At 39.5% G+C, this 15,276-nt stretch overlaps 1 protein-coding gene and 1 long non-coding RNA gene across 2 annotated transcripts in view; one reads left to right on the forward strand and one right to left on the reverse strand.

Annotated features, from left to right (window-relative positions):
• Positions 1–15,276, forward strand: part of RNF13 (ring finger protein 13) — a 155,563-nt gene that overhangs the window by 123,600 nt on the left and 16,687 nt on the right. Inside the window, exons 7-8 of the mRNA XM_019503130.1 lie at positions 4,880–4,985; positions 11,509–11,602. Coding sequence (XP_019358675.1) covers positions 4,880–4,985; positions 11,509–11,602 — 200 coding nt within the window. The remainder of the gene's footprint in view (positions 1–4,879; positions 4,986–11,508; positions 11,603–15,276) is intronic.
• LOC109287876 overlaps positions 10,154–15,276 on the reverse strand; it is a 16,251-nt gene continuing 11,128 nt past the window's right edge. The window contains exons 2-3 of the long non-coding RNA XR_002094994.1: positions 13,631–13,637; positions 10,154–10,167 (exon numbers count right to left, since the gene is read on the reverse strand). This is a non-coding gene — a long non-coding RNA (uncharacterized LOC109287876). The remainder of the gene's footprint in view (positions 10,168–13,630; positions 13,638–15,276) is intronic.

Raw genomic sequence — 15,276 nt, forward strand, 5'->3', positions numbered from 1 at the left:
ATAAAAAAAAATAAAAGCCTGGCAAGGGCTGCTTCTCTCCTCCCCCTCCAGGTACACCCTGGCTGGGGTCCAGGGTGGAGATTTAAACCCCTACCTAATCATACTCAGGCTGCTGGGGCCTGGCCAGACCCAACCCCCCTAGCTCAGCTTCCCTCCAGCCTTCTGGCCACTGCAGAAAGGAAGGGTAGGCTCACTCTAGTGCCCCCCCCCGGCTTCTAGCCTGAGCCACTACAGGCACATGCCTGCATTCCCAGAATCAAAAGCGAATGTCTATTCACTTTCTTCTCAGTCCAATCTACGCAGGTTAGACTAACCTTCAAAGATTGAATTGATTCAGGCTCAGCCTTTTTTAATGTCTGTACTTAGCCATAAGGAGAGGCTGAGGGACCTGGGCTTATTTAGTCTAGAGAAGAGAACACTGAGAGGATTTAATAGCAGCCTTCAAGTACCTGAAGGGAGGTTTAAAAGAAGATGGTGCTAGACAGTTTTCCACGGTGGCAGATGACAAAACAAGGAGCAACAGTCTCAAGTGGCAGCAACGGAAGTTTAGATTAGATATTAGGAAAAAATTTCCCACTAGGAGGGTAGTGATGCACTAGAACAGAAAGGTTGTGAAATCTCCATTTCTGGAGGTTTTTAAGACCTGACTAGATAAATCTTTGGCTAGGATGATCTAGCTGGGGATGGTCCTACTTTGAGCAGGGAGTGGAACTACATGACCTCCTGAGGTCCATTCAGACCTTAATTTTCTCTGTTCAGGGAGCTGGTTTCTGTTACCTGATATGCCACTTACATGGTGATTTGCTTAAAGTGAAGTTTTACTTAGGAAAAACACTAAAAATAGCCAAGGACATTCCATGCTTGTTATGTCTCAGTTATTTTTTTTTATAAAATATGCTCAGTTTTTAACTAATTTTTTTTTTCCCATTTGCCAGTCCTTCAAACTCAGCTTTGGATCTGAAATTCAGGCTTAGTTCTGACCCACAAATTGTAAAAAATTGGGAGCCAAATTATGCCATCAGTTTTAGCTGTACAACCTGATTATCGTCAGTGAGGGTAGCATAATTGTAAGTGAGGGAAAATATGGTCCATAGTTGCATCATAGGAAATATTTCTATTAATGGTGCACAAAAAGGAATAGAATTGAGCTCATAGTCTCATCATACATGTATTGGCTTTGTTGAACCAAAAAAGATACAGACTTTTTTTTGTCCATAAAAAAATAAATATGAATTTAAGGACTTATTCTTCAGGGGTGAAAAGGTCCATTTTCAGATGAAAAAGCACTTTTACTTTCTGTGAGCTACAGAAGAGGTTTCAAACATGCAGCTTGCAGAACCCTGCACATGTAGCACACAGGTGCCATGTGACCTGATCCATGCTGGCCCTGGAGCCAGTATGCAGAGCCAGTCTGGTTGGGTGCCATATGCAGTGTGTGGCCTATGCCTGCACATTGGGGTACAGGCAGTGTTCCCAGTGTCAGGTCCAGCCTGCACACTGCAGGCAGCGCAAGCCCTGGAGTGGGATGCATGCTGCCCATAGCACAGGGAGCCAGCATGGGGAAGATGATTCTGGCCTGGCTCTGCACCGAATCTTGCTGTGTACATGGTAGAAAAACATACTTGGTCAATCCTTCTGGATAATGGTGTATGTGTGAGAGGTCACCTAGACCTTTGACACATATACCTAGGCAGGAGTTTGGAGGAGTGGAGGCTGCCCAGACCTTCCACAGGTCACTGAGAATGCAAATGCTGGACTGAGACCATATTTTCAGTGCCTCTGTGGCTCTAGTTGTATAAGTGTTCAGGAATTGAACCCAGGTCTCCTGTGTGGCAGGTAAGGATTCTACCACTGAACCACAGGGGAAACCATACTTGGATATTTCTGAGGGATTCATTCATTAAAATAGAAGATGCTTTATCTTTCCTTGTTTGTTAAATGGTTGCATTGTATTAATTAGCCTTCTAAAATGTATCGGATCAAAATTGCTTTTTGCTTGATATGTAATCTTGATGTTTTGGATAACTTAAGTATACAAAGCTCCTATTGAGTAGCAAAGTATGTCTAGATATTGATAGACTATCTGAGTATTTATGCATGCCCATTTGTATTGGAAACTAAGTTTGAAAATTTGCTCATCTTTGGGTGAATATGACTTGGAATTTTATAGCAAACGTTTTGTTACCAGAAGAACAGGTTAAGAAATTGAATAATTCAGTCATCCGTCAAGGTGAAAAAAATGCTCGACATCATAAAATTGCTCATGAAGTCCAAAACTTGCTTTTCTTCCAAGCACTGGGAAGCACTGAGTTTATTTTATAGCAGTTTAGGGTGATAGCAGAACAAAACTACTGAGCACTACAGACAGAAAATATAAACAAGAGTTGTTTTCTTGATGTAAGATTACAGTATATCTGTTAGATACTTCCCTCTTTTCCTTCAGATGTAGATGCAGTGTAGGAATTAACTTTGAAATACAGGGCTAGCATAATGTTTTAAAAAATAGATTGATTTCCAAGAACTGGTTTATAAGGTAAATCCATATTTGAATACACAGAGGTAAATATATTCCTAGTAAGAGTGAGAACAGGAACCATTAAAATCAAATGCTGAGCACCCTTATTTTAAATCTTGACCATAATATCACCAAGTGCTATATAATTAAACAGTTAAAAATAAAGACTGTAGTTTACATGTTTATACTGTGTCTGTAAAGACTGAAACCAGAAAATGAAATAGTTATTTGTTTTGAGGCCCAGCAGGTAAAATTGAAAGCTTGTCCATTCAAATCCATACCACTTTAACTGTGCCCTGACCTATTTTTAAACCAAGGTTCTACTATGAAAGGGGAATCTAAAATGGGATTGTGGTGTTCCTTCATTTCCTTGTCTCAGTGTATTTATTCTTTATCCAGAGATGGCTTGTGATAAATTGGTCTGGTGGTCTCTGTCCATTTCCCACCGCTCATTACAAAACCACTCACATACTGGCATTCTTCTTGACTTAACAGAGAAGTAGGTGACTATCTTTTCATCCCTAGGTGAATCTTCAGTATGGGCTTGAAGTACATTGATGGGGCCCTGCTCATGTTCTTCAAGTGAAACACTGCATTTGATGAAGTGTAAAGATGTAGGAAAAAAATATATTGTGAGAACAAAACTATTAAAATGCAAATGTAGAAGAAGACTGGAATATGAGAATTATTTAATACAGGTCCTTAATTATCCTTCTCTATCAGTCTTCATTTATGTCTTTCCTTTGGGGTCAGTGGCCTTACGCCTTTTGGATTGCTCCAGAAGGGCTAGTTTTCATATGCACATCAGTGGATATATTGTTGAAATCAGGGGAACTTCTTGAGGAGTAGGGTGCTGCTCAAGACGATCAAAGGTGATAAGAATGGCCTTTATATCTATTGTCCCTTTTCAGTTATTTTGCCTGCAAATGCTATTGGGATAATTACAAGTGTTTATTCCTGATGATAAATACCTGGCATCATTCAGATGACTTCTCTTGTTTACTAGTCAGAAGTAGTAGTCAGAATCTCTGTTTGACGCTACCTACCGATTGCCATTCAAGACAGCATTTTCGATAGTCACACACTTATAGTCAAAATGTTGGGGGGGGGGCAAGGACATCTGTGCTGTCAGGATTTTTTCTGTTTGTGTTTTTTTTGTTGTTGTTGCCATGCTGCATTATTTACAACTAAATCTACAGTGTTATCTGAAATGCATCGGTAAATCTGAATGATGCACAGATTTCTAGATAATTTGTCATCTTGCTTCCAACATGCTGCTGAAATACCTACATAATCTGTTTTCCTGTCAATCTTGATTTAAGGGTGAAATGGAGATTTTTGTAATTTATAAATGCAGCAGCATGTAAATTTCACTTAAGCTACAAAAAAGTCTTAGTAGAATCTTGTCCATCTGCTCTTCTTACAAAGGGTAATAAAATCTAGGTCTACCTTTAAAAAAAATAGTAGTAATGTTGAGATGTTCAATATTGGGTGTTCCACTTGAGATACTCTAAAGGGGCCTCCTTTTCAGAGGGATCTGAGTTTCAGTGCTTATGGGATGTATTACAGCATCTTTATATGGTCAGATGCAAAGCCCACTGAAATCTATGGTAAAGAGTCCATTAATATCCAGTGTTCTTTGGATCATGCTCATACAGAAGTTGGGACAGCTGTTTATTATGAATAATATGTTTGTTGTATGATTATTTTGTTCTCCCTCTTACTTTTATTCTGTCCTTCTGCTGCATTTTGCTAATATTTTGCCCACAGGTTGGCAGCATATGGCTGGTGGGTCATATCTAATTCACAAGAGCTTGTATCCAGCCTGTTAAGTGTAAGTGAGTAAGTGAAGAGGGACACAGAGCAGGCAAGGGAATATAGAAGCAGGGAATTGATAAGGGGTAAAAGATTGGTAGCCTGCAGTGACAGCTGCCACATCTCAAGCATCTAGCCCACCACTGTAAAAGGTTGCTGACCCCTGTCCTAGACTGTTAGGCTTCTGGAGCAGGAACTGGTCTGTGTGCATGTAAGGCACCTGACACAATGAGCTCTGATTCTACTGAGGGCATTAAGTTATTTATATTACGATATAAACAATAACTGTATTATAGGCAGTAATAACTAAACTAGAGGTGCAAAAATAAGCAACCCTACATTGTTAGTAGAGATCTTAATTTGTAATTGTTTGTTGATTTATTAGTTTGCAGTAGGTGGCCTGGTCATGCGTGTAGATTAGTACATTTGTATTTCATTATATGAGAGACAGTGATACCAGTGTGGTATTTCCTGATTGTGTTTATTTTATCACCATTGCTTTGTGTTACAGTTTAACCTGTTTTAAAATTGACTGTTTTCCCCCTACAGTGGCCATATTGTGCTAATCCCAGAGTTCAGTCTTCCTTTGGAATACTATTTAATTCCATTCCTGATTATAGTGGGGATCTGCCTTATACTCATCGTCATATTTATGGTAGGTGTTGGTCTTTTGAATAATCTTTCTCCATAGACAAAAATAAAAGTTACAGGACTGTGGCTCATTGTAGTTAATCATGCTTTTCAAGAACCAAACAACTGGAAAGAGTTTCATGCAAAATCTAAACTAATAATGCTCATTGTTAACCACCTGGTTATTTTCTCAATACACAATAAATCTTTTCTTTTTGTTATCTTCTGTTTATTTATCTTCTGTAATTATTCTTTTTGTTGTTAGCCATGTTCTGCTTTATCTTAAATACATAACTCTTGTTAAAGAGTTGTTCTGGCTAGGTGAATGACGAGTTGCAGTAGCCAGCAGAGGCACTAAGTTGTTTCTTTCTAGAACCCAGTTGCATAGAGACATCATGAATAAATCCCTGCTGACTGCAGACCAGCAACGTGTGCTACAGTTTTTTCAACAAAGCCTTTCTTCAGATGTATTCCTCCTTAGTCTGTACTAGTTCTTGTGTCTCATTGGCAGTTACTGATTAAATGGTGTGTGCGCTGTAGAGTGAATACTTGGAAGACTAGTCATTTAAATAAGAACTCTCTGTCTCTCTTGGATCTGCACTTCACGATTGCATTGGAGATTCCAGTTGCTAAGCTAGTGTCAGCCTCATGAAAACATTTACTTTTTGTTCCTGAAAACTGTACTGAGTTTGTAGTAGTCTAGCACTGCATTCAACCTTGTACTTGGGGTAAAGACCTTATAGGAGGAGTCTCTTCCATGAACATTTTTGGAAGATACCTGCCATCTGTTGTAATCTGCATTGGAAAAGCTAACAAATTTCTATTCAGAAATGTTCTCCTGAACCCCTGGGATAAACCATCTGTTGCAGAGATTATTTAACAATTTACTGGGAAAGGGAAAACTCCATCAGAAGCAGGAAATCACCTCAAAATTCCCATCGCTTTGATTGCAGAATTATAATAAGGAGCTGCTGAGAGCCCATGAAAAGTTCCATCTCGCACATTGCTGTTCCTCACAAAGAACTATGCTGGAGGCTATTTATGCTTTGAATTTGAACTTTCCAATTCAGTTCTTAGCTGAGCAAGGTATTCATGTGTGAAACTCACTTTTTAGTTATTCCCTAGTGATACAAGTCTTTGGCTATTCATCTTTCTTCCAGTACAGTATTCTGCACAGTTTATTTTTTCTCATCTCTAATCAGCATTTTTTAAAATGTCTGTTCTGGCCCCTTTAGCACAATTAGAATTATACAGACATCAAGAGAAACCCAGCCATTTTTCCTGTCCTTAAAGAAAACCTGGGATAACATGGTACCTCAACAGTGCTGTACTTTGCCTCTCCTGCCATATTAGGTAAATTGGAAGGCTTTGTAATATGTTTTGAAGATCAGATTCAGGCTGCTACTGGCCAGGCGATGAGTAAATACCAAAGTTTTGGGCCCTAATGGAGAAGATCCTAGTAAGAGATGCTTCTCTTAAACCTTCAGTGCTTCAGCTTGGGCATGTTTGTTTATCTGTTTGGTTTGTAGCTGCAGTCAAAAAATAAACAAGATAGTTTGATGTCTAAGGAAAGTATGGAGAATACGATGTAAAGTATTACAAAGCTCCTATGTAAATTGATGGTACTAGAGTTATATTTCATCTAGAGTAGGACTATCCAACTTGAGAATGGCTAGGGACTGCATACTGCACCAGTCACCAGCCCCCGGCCATATTCCACACGAGCTGTGCACAATACATGCTGAGATCCCTGGTGTGCAAGCAGCGTAAGTTCCCTGCCACCATTATAGGAGCAGCATGAGACCCTTTTCTGCCACTGTCACTTGTGTGAGCCCCACCTCACTCACTATGGTTGTGAGCAGCATGAGCCCCACCTGCACTGCCTTATGGACAGCACAAGCCCCCCTTGCTGCCGTGTGGGCAGCAAGCTTATTGAGTGTCTTCCTACTATGCTGTCCTGCCTTAGAGACCATGACCACTGAGGGAAGCAGCACCTAGGGGGGGAGAGCCTGCAGGATATACATTAACTCCTCGTGAGCCAGGTGTTGCCCACGGGCCACCTGGACAATCCTGATATAGAACACTAGGTGTAATGGTGGTTATCCCATCTCAGAAACACATTGTTGAATTAGAGAGAGGTTTAAGAAAGGAAACAAGAATATTTACATGACATGGAAAGTCTCTCTCCTGAAGACAACTTGAAAAAAATGGCATTTGGTATCTTACAAAGGAGGGAAGGAGGAGGGCATGTGGGAAAAGTATATAAAATAATGAGTACTTTAGAAAAACAAAATTGGAAGTTTTAGGATCATTGGTTGTAGCCATGTTGGTCTAAGGACATAGGCAGACAAGGTTCTTTGGGTAGATGTGATATCTTTTATTAGACCAACTAAATAGTTGGAAAAATTGTTCTTTGCAAGCTTTCAGGCACAAACACCCTTCTTCAGGCATAGGGAAAGTCTGTTGGTGTTTGTGTGCTTTACTGGGTAGAATAGAAGCCAAATTGCAAAATGCAGGTCTATGAAAATGCATATGCATGGCAGTAAGGTTCAAAGTTAATGGGAGACTATAGGTGTGAAAAGGTAGTTGGGAGTGTGGGGGAGGGAAAAGGGAGAAGGTGATAAAGTGTAGCTGGTAAAATGCAGACAGGTTACCTGGGGTTATTGGATGGCATAAATCGAATGTCTATATTTAGCCCATAATTTTTGTATCCAGTAGATGTATGAAGTGAAGTTCATAGGCTCGTCTATGAAAGGTGTCTTGTAAATTTCCTTTGAGGACTAGAACTGAACCTTGTCTACCAAATTGGAAGTTTGAAATTTCACTGTGTTTCCCACAATGATGCCTTTTGATTAAAGAGGCTTCCTTCTAAGTCCTTCTTCACATCTTCTTTTAGCCTTTTTTTACCAGTTTCACTACTCACCGTCTATCTTGGGTATTAGGGCATCTTCATAAATTTCATTTGGACTTCAGGGTCTATCTTTTGGGCTGGAAATGAACTTTGATGGGCTGAGTTATATAGATAAGTTCAGCAAGGAATAAGACTGATCTGACAAAAGTGTAGGCTGATCCCTTCAAAAGTCCACCCCTCCTTAGAATTGCAGCTGTTATTCTGACTGAAAATGACAGTATCTTTTACTGTAAATTATATTAAGCATGTTGTAGGAATTACATGCTCATTTGAAAGTTTTTGGGATGTCAGTTGAATCTCCAAGCAGAGGTTGTGCAGAAAAGTTGGACAGTTTCCTCCATTTAGGTATGCCTTAACATATTTGTAAGGTATTACACCAGCATAGAAAAATGGCACTGGTCAAAATTAGCACAGGTTTCTGACAGTTGTGTGGGAGAGCAGCATGGTGGAGTTCAACTCAGTTCCATGAAAGCTCTGTTCTCCACTTACAGGTTTAAATAACTTAACTATCTGTACAAGCTCAGAAGGACAAATATTTGCAAAGTAGGACTAATTGTCGGGAGCAAGCTAGTCAAATGAAGAGGTAGATCTGACAGTGAGACTTCAGCCTCAGGTTTCTTTGCTTATGTTTTGGAAGTAAGTTGAGGGAAATGGCAGGTTTGTAAATTTCTGTGGATTTAACTTTGTAAATGTGAACTAAGTGTAAGCTACTTAGGGAAACAGTGGCTCTGAGTGGTATAGACTATTGGTTCTATTAATCACTTTGCTAACCATGAAATCTGATAAGGGTCCATTAAAATGTCATGACATGCTGCTTGTGGATATTTTCATGTGGGATTGTATAAGGTAGGGATACAAGTTTTTAAGGTGAGCTGCAGGATGCAGCAGAATGCTCACAAAGATATGCTGAGCTATATTGTGTGCTGAAGAATCCCAAGCCCCTATTTTTGTGAAAGATCAAACAGAATTGTACTAAAATTGTATTCAAGATGTTGAGATACTTTTACAACGGTGAAGTGGGTACCTAGTGCAGGTAATGTGAAAAGCAGGATTTAGCATATACCCACTTAACATAGAGTTATCTAAGGACATTTCAGGTCAGTTTTGTTTTAATTAGGAAGCTTTTTCACTAGGAGCTAATTTTGGCTTATACCAAAGGTAGGCATGTGAGGCAAATTTCTCTAACATATTAAAGGAATGTCAGAACCATTCTAACGTCCAAGCCTTGTAAATCAACTGTTCTTATACCCTTTTTGGGTTAATCTTTAGGTCCATAATTTTAAAATTTAAACGGATTAGTTTGGGATTTACATTGCACCAGTTTGCCTGTGCATGATGAAATGTAGCAGTTACCAGTTACTTTATTTCAGAGGTGCTCAACCCCTGGCCTGTGGTGTCTTGCTTTCCAGCCTGCAGTGTTCCCCATGGGTCTTGAAATTTGGGAGTGGAGGAGGGGTAGCACTGTTCCCCTGCACCCAAATTTCCAAACCCATGGGGAGCCTCAGACCTTGCACTGTAGATCGGGCACCCAAACTCAGTATGCAGGGCCAGGTAGGGATGGTGTCAGGCCCCAGGGCCCAATCCAGGGTGGGGAGGGGGGGAGGGCTGGAATGGGGTGGTGCCAGGCTGCCAGGGGTTCAATTCAAGTTTATGGGGTCAGGCCCCAGAGCCCAATCCCGGTGCCCAGGGCTCAATTTGGCATCACTCGTCTGGCCTATGAGACCAAAAAGTTGAGCACTAATGCTTTATTTAATTTATTTTATACTTTATTTCATTAATAAGGAAATAGAAATCCTAAAACTGTTCCCAAGGCAGAAAGTAATCCTTGCATAGTATGAATTTGTTACGTCAGTGTAGACCATCTAAAGTTGAACTGACAAGGATATATCTCCTTAGAATTGCAGTTCCCAATTGTATTTCCTTCATCTCTATATTCCAAAAGCAAAGGGAAAAAAATAACTGCTAACCTGACCTAACAGAGCACAGCCACAATTCATTGCTCCCTCAAGGCCAGTTGTTGAAAACTATAACCTGAACAAGCCAGGACAGTGATAGACGTTTTGCACATTATTTAAATGTATTTATCTCCAGGGACAGGATTTCTCAATTAACCTATCTTCTCTCATACTATTTTGGAGGTACATTTTCAGGAAGACATTCAGTACAGTGTCTAGCTACAAATATGTCTGACATATGAGTTGATATGGTAGATATATTTTTACCATTAGATCTATGTCTGTCCAGTTCCCTTCATCTGGGGTCAGTAATAGGCATTTACTCAGATGTCTAATCAAGACTTTTGTGCAAACACTAGACAGAACCAAGGCAGGATCCAGGCATTTTTTCCAAAAGATTTGTTTGGCTTGGTCCTCCTTCCTTTTATGCTGCATGACCAGTTTCTTTCCATGCACTCCTGGTATTAAATAATACTAAGTAGTAAATAAGAGATTTGGGTCCACATGTAAGGTCAGAGTTTCTCTTGATAATTTTTCCCACAACTGGGAGAAAAGCGTCTGGAAATCCAGTCTCCATACTGCAGCATGTTCTAAATATGTTATAAATACATGGTCATGGGGCTAAAAGACAAGTTATTTTTTGTCATTCAAAGGTTGAACTTTCATCAAAAATCTCAGCTGAACTGGAGCTAGCTAATTGCACAGTTCCTCTGTACGGTTTCTGCCGCATTGTCTGTCTAGTGTTACCTTTATCAAAAAGGTGAGCCTTGCTATTTTCCAAGGTGTATTGTTCAAAGTCTCTGCTGTAGGTAAGGCTGTGTCTTCATTTCCTTTCTCATTTTGGCCATGAAAATAACCTCATTATACAAAGAGAGCGGCTTAGAAACAGCGTAGAAAGATCTGAAGTTCTGTAAGGAAAAATGAGGAGGAACTATTCATAAGAGGCATGGCTAGGAATTTTGATGCCCTGGGCAGGGAGGATAAAGAGATTGGGGTGCTGAGTGCCAGAGACCTAGAAAATGGGGCTAGGGTAAGAGGGCAGGGACCAAGCACTTACTTCCTTGCACAGGGCCACTGTGGGTTGCTGCTGCCTCAGCACGGGCTCCTCGGGTGACTGTCATTCTGGCACTGTCTGTAAAGTGGCACCTGGGACTAATGTTCCATTTGCTCATGCTTAGGTATACTGCTGCTTTTCACTATGGTCAAAAGCAGCAAGATAAGAATCTGGTGTTAGAAAAACGGATGTAAAACCACTGGAAGTGAAATTATGGTTGGGCCCAGCAAGTAATATACAACTCTTTTTCACATTACCTTCAGCTTCATTGATCTCTGTAAGGGCTTGCAGCAGTGTGGCTATATGATAATTAGGAAAGACTTTGCCATTGTTTCCTAATAAAACTCTAGTCTTGTCTAAATGTATACTTTTATCTTGGCAGGGTTATCTAGACATGGTGTGTTGCAAAATTAATCTGTTTCATTGCTATACAAACTTAAAGCCTGGGATTGACCTTTGTGTCGAGCCAGGGGCAATCCTGGCTGTATTCTCTTCCAGTCCTGGGGATATTTAACCTTAAGCAAATTTAAAATTGAGACTCATAAACAAAGTTGGCTATTTCATTGTTCTTTTGCTCTTTTGATGTACTATTTACATTTTCTTGTTTTCCCCGTCTGATTTTTTACAGATCACGAAATTTGTGCAAGACAGGCACAGAGCAAGAAGGAACCGGCTTCGAAAAGATCAGCTTAAGAAACTTCCCGTACATAAATTTAAGAAAGGCAAGTGGATCTTTCTTGTTTTGTGTAAACAATCCAACTTAATTGGGCTTAAATAAATACTAATATCCATGGATTTTCCCATAGCTTTGAAAATTATTGTAAGAATACTTAAGCTGGGTATCAGAGTTGGAATGAAATCAAATGGTAATAAAATAAACAACTTGGTTCTGATTTTGCTCCCATTGGAGCTAAAGCGAAGTTCAATACATGCTTCAGCAGGAGCGTGAGCAGACTCCACATGAACCGTTGTAGTTTAGAAGTTAGCTAATGTTTTATATTTGATAAGGTTAGTTCAGAATGTAGGATCTTTTTCCATATTTCATGCAGGTTAACTTCCTTGCCCAGGTCCCTCCTGCTTTTTCCCATTGTATTAATAGTCACCACAGTGAATCATTTGGACACTGATTTTTATGTTATTTTATCAAGTGTCTGAAAACAGGTAAGCATGTGTGGCACATATCTTACCAAACATTTTGGCAAGACTCCAGAAGCAACTACTTTGTGAATATGACCTGCCTAGTTTTCATGGTGGTGGCGTTCTTTCTTTCCATCCACTCCCGATCTAATTTGAAAATATTGTTGTATGGAATAAGTCACTGACAGGCAGTCACATGACAAAAGATATCCTCTGAAATGACTAGATCAGTAATTTGTTTTATTTAGTGTTTAGAATAACACTTGTCTCCAAAAGTCCTGCAAGTTCTAGTATACTCCTGAAGAAGAGCACTTCCTGCATTTACTTCTCTTGTGTCTTTTATACACATTGTAATTTTGCCATTTAATAATTCATGCCTACAAGCTGCTAGAAAGTACAAAGAGAAAAACCTGAAGAGAGAATTTCATAGAAATTAATATAAATACAGCAATGTTTGTGCTGATGTGCGACCCATTTCTGTGTGTAAAAATACACATTAGGATCAGATTGGACTTTAGAATGCAGCCACCTGAAGTTCTCTTCTGCCTTTGGCAGTGTCCCTCCATTATTAGTGGCATTGTTGCTACTACCTGCAAAGCAGATGTTCAGTCTAAGAGTGCATACGGTGAATATGTAAAGTTACTGCTTCCCCTTTTTATGAGCTTTCCCCTGTATAACATTGACTGAACCCTCCTGTAATGTTCTGTTTCTCTGGGGTTGGCAATGGCCACAAAGAACTTGAGTCAACAAAGTCAGTGTTAATTTTACTAGCTGTTAAAGATTCTCTGTGAAATCCAATTAAAAAATTATTAAGTACGTAATTATTTTTCTGCCTTGTACTATTAAAATACAACTTCATATTGTTTCAAGAACTCTGATTGTGGGGGGAGGGGATATTGTTATGAAGTTATCACGTGTGTTTGTCTGTGTGTCCACAGTGAGTAAAGCTTCAGAATCATCAAAGTGTACACATAGCTGTGGGGGATGATATATTGATACATATTTTTGTAAGCACCTATTCTTTTCACTATTTTCCTCCCTCTCCTCTTCCCTTGCTCCCTCTTCTGTCCTCTTCTCTTGCTCTTTATTATACAGAGGTATTGGATTTTGTCTTAAATTCAGCTGAAACCTCTTTCAGGTTTATGCAGTATTTCTTCCTGGGACATTTTCTTTAGAAAAAAGGATGACATATGACAGTGCAGCTTCTGGAGAGCTTTGAGAGCACTGGTGGTTCCCAAATCAAGGGTCCCAACATAAAATGGTATCATAGCCCTTAGAAAGCAGATGATGAACCCCACAGAAGTTTAGTTACTCTGGATGGTTTTGGACCAGAAGTAGTGGCATTTGCAGTCAGAAGCTAACTGGAAGTTGGGCTGCAGCTCAGAAAGATTGAGACCCACTGTTCTGTATTCAGCCTACCTTCCACTGGTTTTACTTGCTTCACTAGCACCTGGCTGTTTCAGATGATTAGTATGCAGTAGTTTTCAAAGACTGTGATGCAAAAACTATGAGATTCCAGTAAGACATCTTTTTTGGGAGACACGTGATCACCCGAAGTACCCTGCATTTTCCTTGCAGGAAAAAATAACTAGCTAAATTGAATATGCAAATACAGATTATCTCTGCAGGTTTGAGGTTTGGAATGTGCAGAAATTTGGGAGGCTTTGATTCAAAAGCAATCAAAACTCATGGCAGAAGTGATATCTTTTATTAGACCAGCTAGATATTTGCAAAAACATTTTTTCTTTAAATTTTTTTTTTTTTTGCAAATATCTAGTTGGTCTAATAAAAGATATCACCTCTGCCACCAGCTTTGATTCCTTTTGCCTCTAGACCAATATGGATACAACCTGAATACCTTGTTCTAAAAGTTGCTTTGTGCTACTTTGAGGCTTTTCTGCATAAAGACATTGCAGAAGAGAAAAACAAAAGTAAAAATTTAGTTGTAAGCCTTGAATTTTGTGGGGGGAAGGATGAGGGAGGGAGGAAGACAGGAGCAATAGTAATCAGAACATAGGCTAGCTAAGGCCCCAGAACAATGTAGAAAAGGTGAAGAGCACATGAGAGAGAGCAAAACTCGTTAAAACTCTTGTGTTTTTTAATTTAATAATGTCCCTGTTTTCAGTATGCAAGATTATCCACATCACCCTTGCATATTTTTTTTAAACTTAATTTGTGTAGGTGTGGATCTGTTATGATAAATCAGTGGGATTATATCAGGAATTAATTTTGCCCACTGTCCTTTTGATTTCCAGTTGACCAAATGATAAGGCCATATCAGATTTTCCTCGTAGTTACACTAGTGAAAATATAGTGCCAGATTTATACCACTCTGAGATCAAACTATAGGTGTCGAAATAGCCCACAGGAATCTGAGCCTTACCATTCACCTTTTTTAATATTAACTTTTCAGTGAATGCTGTTGTTTCATTGCTCCTTATATGTGAATGCTGCGTATTGCTTTTCTTCTTTCTAAGAGGTGGGTAAATCAGATACGAGCTTTAGGGTAGAATGAGCCCCTAGTCTAAGACTTAAGGATGGGGTGCTGTCTAATGACATTATCCCAGAAGAAGCATGAGAAAAGAGTTGTTTTTCAGAAAGGTGTAACACCTCTCCATACTCCCTCCTTGCACTGAGGCAGCAGGGGAATAATTTACATCCATTTTGGGGTGTAGCATACAGTTTGTACTGCTAGCCGGCATGTAGATCTGGGATCACTCTGTACTTACTTTTGGGGAAGGCAGCCCTTGCTTTCCCTCCTGTACATGTAGCCATAGTCAAAAAGGGTTCAGGGTAATTTCACAGTGAGGTGGTAGACCACATAATACAGAAGCACAGTGTAGCCCTGACCAGGCAGCTCAGTCATCCTGAATTTTTTTCAGCTGACCCTCAGGAAAGAGCCAGCACTTCAGTTATTGAAGAGAAGTTATAGAGCTGATTTGATTTCTCTTTTCTTGGTGACTTGTGAACAGTGAACTTCATATTGTTTCATTGCACTAAAGCCAATTGTATTTGATTGCCAAGCAACTTGTACTTAATATTTTTCTTCCAGATTGTATCTTAAATACACAAAAGGCTGGGCAAGTTATAAATATTTGACCAAGTACTCTTTGTTGAAATAATCATGTGGGTACTTTGCAGTTGACATCAATAATATATTAAACGAAATGGAACTCTGTTCATAGACAGTTAATTCTAATATTACATTATGGGTAACATCAGCAGGGATCCTGATTTTCTGATATAACCCCCCCCCCCC

The sequence above is a fragment of the Gavialis gangeticus genome, unplaced genomic scaffold (genome assembly GCF_001723915.1).
Source record: "Gavialis gangeticus isolate Ggan-Ray unplaced genomic scaffold, GavGan_comp1, whole genome shotgun sequence".
Classification (NCBI taxonomy): Eukaryota; Metazoa; Chordata; order Crocodylia; family Gavialidae; genus Gavialis; species Gavialis gangeticus.